The sequence below is a fragment of the Centruroides sculpturatus genome, unplaced genomic scaffold (assembly GCF_000671375.1).
Source record: "Centruroides sculpturatus isolate CEXI.00-Female unplaced genomic scaffold, Cexi_2.0 scaffold659, whole genome shotgun sequence".
NCBI classification, from domain to species: Eukaryota; Metazoa; Arthropoda; class Arachnida; order Scorpiones; family Buthidae; genus Centruroides; species Centruroides sculpturatus.
The window spans coordinates 258,975-268,255 of record NW_019384850.1 but is presented as its reverse complement, the minus strand read 5'-3'; the positions used below and the strand labels follow the sequence as shown (position 1 = coordinate 268,255).

General features: G+C 29.5%; 1 protein-coding gene across 1 annotated transcript in view; it reads right to left on the bottom strand.

The window, feature by feature from the left end:
• The window catches only part of LOC111630464 (histone-lysine N-methyltransferase SETMAR-like), a 27,315-nt gene that overhangs the window by 3,437 nt on the left and 14,597 nt on the right, over window positions 1-9,281 (bottom strand). Inside the window, exons 2-3 of the mRNA XM_023374563.1 lie at window positions 4,167-4,384; window positions 5-750 (exon numbers count right to left, since the gene is read on the bottom strand). Coding sequence (XP_023230331.1) covers window positions 5-750; window positions 4,167-4,384 — 964 coding nt within the window. The remainder of the gene's footprint in view (window positions 1-4; window positions 751-4,166; window positions 4,385-9,281) is intronic.

The following is a 9,281-nucleotide window of genomic DNA, read 5'->3' as shown; positions in this document are numbered from 1 at the left end:
GGACCAAAACATCCCAATCAAGTTGTAAAAGTTTTTGTCGGGTGGCCAAAGACACGTGTGGTCTAGCGTTGTCTTGATGGAACACAATGCCCTTTCTGTTGGCTAATTCAGGTCGCTTCTGGTCAATTGCTCGCTTTAATTCACTTAGTTGTGAACAGTATTTCTCTGAATTAATGGTCTGATTTTCAGGTAACAGCTCATAATAAATGATTCCCTTCCAGTCCCACCAAATGCATAGCATAACCTTCTTTGGATGTAAACTGGCTTTTGCGCTGGTTGAAGGGGCATCTCCGTGCTTACACCATGATCTTTTACGCTTAACATTATTGTACACAATCCATTTTTCATCACCTGTAATGATTCGCTTTAAAAATGGGTCAATTTCATTGCGCTTCAATAGAGAATCGCAAGCAGAAATTCGGTCTATCAAATTTTTTTCTGTTAACTCGTGCGGCACCCATACATCGGCCTTGCTTACCATTCCAAGTTGATGTAATCGCCTTGACACTGTTGACTGATTGATTCCAAGAATTTCTCCAATCTCTCGAGTTGTTTTGTGTCGATCACTTTCAATTAGTGCCAATATTTTGTCGTCATCAGCCTCGGCTGGTCGTCCAGAACGTGGTGCATCGCTAAGGTTAAAATTGCTTTCACGAAACTTTCTAAACCACTTACGGCACGTGGAATCATCAATGGCTCCCTCACCATACACAGAACATATCTTTTTTTGTGTCTGCGAAGCATTCTTGCCTTTTCGGAAATAAAAAAGCATAATATGTCGAAAATGCTCCTTATTTTCTGCCATTTGTAATGCTTAACAAAATTTTAAAAACACAACTAAGTAAGACAACTTTATTCTCAAATACTAGCTGAGATCCCTTCTGTCAAACAACGTCGAAATTTTACACATGTGAAAGAAATAACACTTCAGTGTTGTGCTTTTAGCCAGTTGGTGTTAAAAACGGGACGAACTTTTGCATCAACCCAATAGTTATAGTCTTTCAAAAAAGAATAAATTGAAAGAGTTAGTTTTCACATTTGCATAAGGCTCAATATAAGCTCATAATCATATATTGTACTTACTGGATAAATAAAATACGATAAACAACACACCTTTAACAATCCAGCAAATTAAATTTACTAAAATAAAAATGTTTTCGATTGTTTTAACTGATCTTCCTCAGTTACCATAAAATAGAACGTGAAAATAGAACATAAATTTAAAAATAAGTGAAAATGAGAATTTTGAAATAAATACATAAATAACAGAAAATATAGTTGTGGACAATAAAATAAATAACAAATAAATGTCTCTTAATAAAATTAATCTTCATAAAAAGACCGCCATGCGGTAGCCAATGTGTCTGCATCTCTATGGTTGATGCAACTGGTTCTTTTGTGTGCTTTAAAAATCTCCAATCTTTGAAGATATTTCATCATGTGTATATTTGTTGTTAGTTTGATAATTGATGCTTGCTCCCATTGGACATGAATGTCCTGTTGCTGTGCATAAGCTTCTTACCAATTGTATATTTATGCTCCTTGAGCCATTGTTGTAAGTTGCCCATCGTGGCACCCACATAGACTAGTTTAGATTCAAAATGTTGGTCGTTTAATGGGATGGAGTAGATTCTCATGGCCAAATTACGGTTATATTGCTTTTTATTGTTCCTTAAAATTCTGAAAACCATAGGGTTGCGTCGATATACTTGGAGATTATTAGCCTTGGCTGACTTCTTATGTATTTTCCTTAAAAATGAGATATAATTTAAAACCACCCTTTGTTTTCAGTCCAATGAGGTATGCTGATGTTTTGTTGCTTGAAAGTTTGTGATTAATTTCTCTATCATTTTCCTCGGGTATCCTTGTTCTGCAATTCTTAAGATGTAATTTAGCTCTGTTACTGTGTCATTTATGCTTGTACAATGCATATAAACTCTTCTTCTCCAAGATTTTTATTTTTATTAAGCGACATTTATTTGCTATTTATTTTATTCCTGTAATTATTTATTTTATTGTCCACAACTACATTTTCAGTTATTTATGTATTTATTTCAGAATTCTCATTTTCATTTACTTTTAAATCTATGTTCTGTAATAAACAGTAGATTTATTTCTGTTTCCATTGCGCTTGATAATTCAATCTTTGCTTTTTCAGCAGCCTGTTTTCACATTCTATTTTATGGTAACTGAGGAAGATCATTAAAATGATCAAAAACGTTTTTATTTTAGTAAGTTTTATTTGCTGAATTGTTAAAGGTGTGTTTTTTATAATAACCTCATAATTCTTAATTAAAGACAGACTGATAATTACTACTGATCAATTATTAAAAATAAGTGTTGAATCTCTTTATCTTAAATTGAAAATAATTTTTAAGGTCAACAGAAAAGGTCCCATCCAATTCCTTGTATAAAACTTCATATGTAACTACATTAACTAAATTGATATTTCTTCAATACTTTTGGGATAAAAAGGGTGTAAGAGACTTTTGACTCACTGTATATATTGTGATGTAAAAAATATATAATAATAAGAATGTTATATTAATTATAAAAAATAATATGTGAATTTATAATTTACTTCATAATATATTTAAAAATGTAAAAGAATGAAATTTAAAACAACATAGTTGAATTTGGCTGTAAAAGCACAGTTGTAACAAGTTCACAATTATTATGAGCAAATGTTTATTTTGTTTTCAGTTAAGACTTATTTTTGGTCTAGGGAATCTAGACCAAAAATAATAACTTCCGCTTATGAGCAAATCTGTCCCACAAAGCACTCAATCAGTGGAAAAATCATTGTTACTTGAGTCAACTGCATACTGTTGTCAAAACTATGTTAAAAGTATTTTATGACCTTTTATGACTCATTTTTAAATTTATCCTTTAGTTTTCAAACTCCTTTTTTCATAAATGTTGTCTAACAAAAGAAAGTGCTTTTCAATTCACAAAAAAAAATTGGAATTATCCAACAATTAGTGTACAGATTAAAAAAATGACAGCTATTTTAAAAAACATATAGCATAGTAAGTGGAGAAGCCCATTCTACTGATCCAGAAACAACTAATAAATGAATTGAGTACTCTTGGATAGAGCACAAGAAAAATTTTAATAATGAGGACATCTACAATGCAAATGAAATGGAGCATTTTATAGCTTGATATATTCTGATTAATAGTCCTTGGGTGTGCAAACATAACAGGTACTGGTAAAAGATAACTTCTGATGGAAAATCTCTAATGCCTAAGACCTTCAAAAATATAAAGAAGTTTCCTATTAATTACACTGCTAATGAAAATTTGTAGATGAATGAAGATATTTTTCAGAGGTCTATTACAATTGAGACTAGAACAAAAAATAATTTTTAAAAAATGGAAAAATTTTATTGTTAATTGATAATTGTTTTGTTTATCCCCAATTCATGATCTACCAGTCTAATATAAGTTTAACATTATAATCTATAAACATGGGCATAATTAAAAGCATAAAAAATGTTTTATAAAAGATTTGCAATACCACATTTGACGAATCAAACAGAAAAGGAATACCACTGAAAATCTTTCAATATCAGATATTATAATTTTATTAAATGAAGCATGATACAATTCTGTTACAATTTCAGACTGCTTTACTAAATCTAAACCATCAACAAGATAAATTATGATTATTAATGCAAATAGGGAATTTAACACCCTTTCTGACTGGTTAAAAAGTAAGTAATAATATCAATTTCTTTAATAAATGAAATTAAGAACTTTGAATATGCTTGATTTATTAATTTGTGCATTTCCTATTGAAACTAACCTTGCAGAAATCATGTTTAATAATAAAAACAATGTTAGTGATGATGGGATGGCTGAATGTGAAATCATAAAATCAAAATCAGAGCTATCAATCAATGGCTTTAAATGTTTTAAGAAGTGTTTTAGGAAAAAATTTGAGAAATATGAAAATACAATTGTTAAAACAATCATAATATTTAAATTTACATATTAATATTTTATTTTATATTTTAAGCATATATTTTGAAATTAAATTAGATGATTTGATAATGCAATACAGAAAAAAATTTTAGCATTACTTTTTATAAGATTTATATAATTATAATATTGTTATTAGTTTATTTTGAACTACATATAGCAATATAAAAGAAATAAACAGACTCACTTGTCCAAAATGTGCAGGATAACCCAGCATGTGAATGTATAGCAGTTTTGCTACATTACGACACCTCCATGTATCGTCTTCCTCGCGGAAAGTTGATCTAACATAAGCACATTCTTTCTGAACAACTGCACGTTCATCGGCAGCTGTCCTAGCAGCACGGATCTGTCTGATTAAATCTCGTAAACGCATGGACGTTGGCATACTTGAAGTTAACCTAAAATAATCACATTCAATAAAGATTTAAAATAAAAATAAAATATAAAACTAGTGCAACACAAGTTAAAATTTTATTAAAAATGTAAATAATATAGAGACTGTTAAATCAGTTACCAGCAGCTGGTCTTGTTGTCAGTAATATGAATACAATCTGAATGAATCAAACATTTAAAAAATTCTTTAGGAATATGCTCAACAATTTAATTTTAGTTTGGGTTTGAACAAATTTACTATTATACTTTAAAATTTTCAATTTACTTTTCATGTATTTATTCAGAAATTAAATTTTAAAACTATATCTGATAATATTTAAAAAAAGTAACAAAAAAGAATTATTCTAAAGATAAAAGTATGAAATCTAAAGTAAAATTTATTTTTAAGAAATACCTTTGTCAAATTTTATTCTATAGTTATTCACCTTTACACTGAGCAGAAAGAATAGTTTCATAAGGAAATACAAGTATATTGAATTAAGAGATATTTTCAATGGATTTATACTCACTAATTAATTAATATTTTAAAATTAATATATTGAAAATATTTTATGTTCTACATAAAAAAACAATAATTTTAGTAAAGATAAAACTGAGAAGAAATAATTGTTGATTTTTAATAATACTTATTTTTCAAAATTAATAAAAAAAAAGTGTGGCTCCTAAACAGCTCATCATAATATATTTTATTTAAATATATTAATTTCTAAATAAATTAAATATGATGTAATCTACTATAAAGAGAACTGATATAATATGAACAATTATTTATTGACACATCATCACAATGCCAAGCTACAATTTTTTATCATATTTTAAATTTATTTAATTTAAAATATTTGTTTGCTCTCAACCTCAAATTAGTAATGGCTTGCCTCTGTACATCATACTTTTCATTTAACAAATGAGTTGTGCCAGTCATCCATTAACACCTTTCAGGGGAAATTTTTGAATTGAAATAGCATTACTTCCAGTTTGCACTGGAAGTTTGTATATAGTTAATCAGGACCTCCTGCTCCTAGTTTCCATATCTGGTCTTGTCTTTCATCTATCTAACTGTCATTCCTTAATCTATTCTTGAGATTAAGGAATGACAGATAGACAGACATCAGTGGGAATTTATAGGTCTACAAATTTTTTCAAATTGCAACCCATATGGCAATTTTTTTTAAAACATTATAGAATGTACAAAATTTAATGTTTTTTTATGAAAAGTAAATAAACCTATGATAATATAACTTATTATCTTTTCTCTGCATTTTATATTATATTGGATTGATTATTACATTTATTAAGGAAGCTCCTCAAATGTAAATCCAATTCAAACTGTTTTCCTGTTTACATCAGAGAGATTGTATTTTATTTATATTTCTTTCCACTTGAGAAGCTTTTAGTTAGAATAATGTAGTATTTTTCTCAATTTTTATTTCTCTTGTTGACTTCTGTAATGAAAAGAATTTAGTCTGAAAATGCTAGACTTTCCTGAAAAATTTTTCACATTGAGAAAAGAAACTTAAATTGGATTAATTTTAAGAAATATCACAAATCTAAATACTCAGTTAATGTTATAACTATACAGTTATTAAATATACTATACTCCTGAAAAATTTTACATATACAAATAAACAAAAGCCAAAACTTCCTATGTTTTAATACTTTTTATTTGTATTTTATATTTTTTCTGATTAACAATTTATTATAAATTTCTGCCCATAAACAGGTCATGGAGAACTTAAAATATGGAAACTGTTGTTTAGAAGGATTCAAAAATTTCAAAATATATGTTAACAATGAATTTGTTTCATCCTTAAAACAAGTAAAATGGCAAAACTGTATTTGGGACAAGACTATGTCTAGGAGACTGAATCACTTTGATGCTCAAGACAGGTCTCGTTCTCATTCTCCTATCTTTGATATCGCTGCTTTTGGGCACGATCATTCAAACTTCGCCGGCCATGACTACGAGATCATCCACAATGCATCTTTGATGAAATTAACCTATCTAATTTCAAAATTTCTCTCCGTTGCGTGTTGGCCCGGGTTGAATTTTTGTCGACGTGTAACGAAAATTTCCCGTTTTTGAAAAAAATAATCGTGGCTATTGTATCATCCGAAATTATTTTTTTATTTTGCACAAACAATATATAGTTTAACCCGATTATAACGTCATCAGATGTAACGACAACCCTAATATAACATCAAATTTTTATCGGTCCTACGATTTTACTATACTAGATAGTGTTAAAAAAACCTCACTTGTAATGACATAAAACCATTTTAACGTCATATTTGATGCACTCCCAAATTTACAAAATTAGATTATAAATTTTATTTAACCTAGAAGAAACTGGATGTTCACTTCTTAAAATGACTGCAGGTGGTATTCTCCCCTACCTGACTTCAGTGGGGTGAGGTGGCTGTTTTGCCTGTTTGTAGAAGAGGGTCGCCATTTTGTATTTTATTTTGACTCGATTCTCTGTCCCGACTACCTACGAGTCTGGATTTTTTTATGCGCAAGTGATTTGGGCACCTAATACTCTGTGCCAAATATCAACTCTCAACATGTACTCCTTCATACCTCTATGCTGGTAAGAACGGGTGGCAGTACAATTTTATAAACAAGACATAGTCTTGTCAATAAAGAATAAAATTATGAAGATGATGAAAGTCATCTTCCTCTTCCTTAACAATCTATTTAAAGAAATAAAAAGAATGTTACTTTAACAATAAGAAATTATCAGGTACATTTTTAAAGCAAGGTCTGTTTTGAAATAAGATTTAAAAAAAACATGAAAGACAAAAACAATTTATTGTAGCCAAAAAAAAAAATGTATACATTTCCATTACTTTCCACATAGCCACCATTGACTTGCACACATTTTTAATATCATGTCACCAGTTTCCTTATTTCATTATCAAAGAAGTCCATTGCTAATGCCTTGAACTATTCAACAATGCCATTTTTCAGTTCATTGTCATTTTCAAACACTTTAATAAAAGCCATTTCTTAAAATGCAAGAGTAGGAAATAGTCACTTGGCCTAAGATCAAGATTATAAAGTGGGTGATCAAAATTTAATTCTTGACCATACACTGCATCTCAACCTGTTCAAATCTTGCAACAATTAATTCATAAATTTATAAAGTGAAGAAACACAAGACAAAAAACATAAAAGAATAGCAAAATATTTTAAATAATTAAATAAGTTATTGACAAGACTATGTCTTGTTTATAAAATCGTACTGCCCGATGTTCTTACCAGCATAGGAGATATGAAGGAGTACATGTCGAGAGTTGATATTTGGCACAGAGTATTAGGTGCCCAAATCATTTGCGCGTAAAAAAATCCAGACTCGTAGGTAGTCAGGGGACCGAGAATCGAGTCAAAATAAAATACAAAATGGCAACCCTCTTCTACAAACAGGCAAAACAGCCACCTCACCCCACTGAAGTCAGGTAGGGGAGAATACCACCTGCAGTCATTTTAAGAAGTGAACATCCAGTTTCTTCTAGGTTAAATAAAATTTATAATCTAATTTTGTAAATTTGGGAGTGCATCAAATATGACGTTAAAATGGTTTTATGTCATTACAAGTAAGGTTTTTTAACACTATCTAGTATAGTAAAATCGTAGGACCGATAAAAATTTGATGTTATATTAGGGTTGTCGTTACATCTGATGACGTTATAATCGGGTTAAACTATATATTGTTTGTGCAAAATAAAAAAATAATTTCGGATGATACAATAGCCACGATTATTTTTTTCAAAAACGGGAAATTTTCGTTACACATCGACAAAAATTCAACCCAGGCCGACACGCAATGGAGAGAAATTTTGAAATTAGATAGGTTAATTTCATTGAAGATGCATCATGGACATGGCCGGCAAAGTTTGAACAATTGCACCCAAAAGCAGCAATATCAAAGAAGATAGGAGAATGAGAACGAGACCTGCCTTGAGCATCAAAGTGATTCAGTCTCCGAGACATAGTCTTGTCCCAAATTTTTTACTTGTTTAATATTCAAAAAACAGTTTCAAGAATATCTTAAGTTGGATTTAATTATAATGTAGGAAACACGAAAGTAGCATAATTCAAATATCAATATGGAATCTCCAAAATGATCAACTTATATTGTTTAATAAATATTTAAAAATTGTTCTTTAAACATCAAATTCTATCAAAGTACATTATGGTCTGTTGATAAATTTCTATACATATCTAAACTGATTACAGTCTAACCTTGGGTTTTGAATGCCTCATTTATCAAACAAAATTTTGAACACCATATTTGCTCTGGTTGCCATACAATAACTAAGTTGCCTAACAAGCTACTTAGCAAGAGCTGGCCACAGATTAGAGAGACATAGATGTCAACTCCGTATACTTCCCATGTTAAAGAAAGTTGACAGCCTGACCAATCAATGACAGGACTACCAATTCGGAAGTTAGTGGTGCCAAGATTGCCTTGTGACATTACACATCACAACACAAACAATCAATGATGTTGTTATTCAAGTTAGATGTCAATGTGCAAGTGGGTAAGATACTACTTTCATTTATTGGTACATGTTGCAACTGAATTTAAATCAAATTAATTAATTAATAAAAACTGCATAAATTGACATTCACATAATATAAATGACATCCATGAATCCACATTTAAAGGTGCTTAACTCAAATTAAATAAAAATTTATTAATATAATATTATATATTATAATATTAATATTTAATTTAATATTTATTAATACTAGGTAGCCAGTTAATTAAAACTAAAAATAATAATTTAAACTGATCTTTACACCAAAACCGAAACTAAAAATAAAATTGAAATCAAATCAATTGAAATATGATTTCAAAAAGTGTGGATAAGGTACTTGTCAGACTTGATAGACTGACT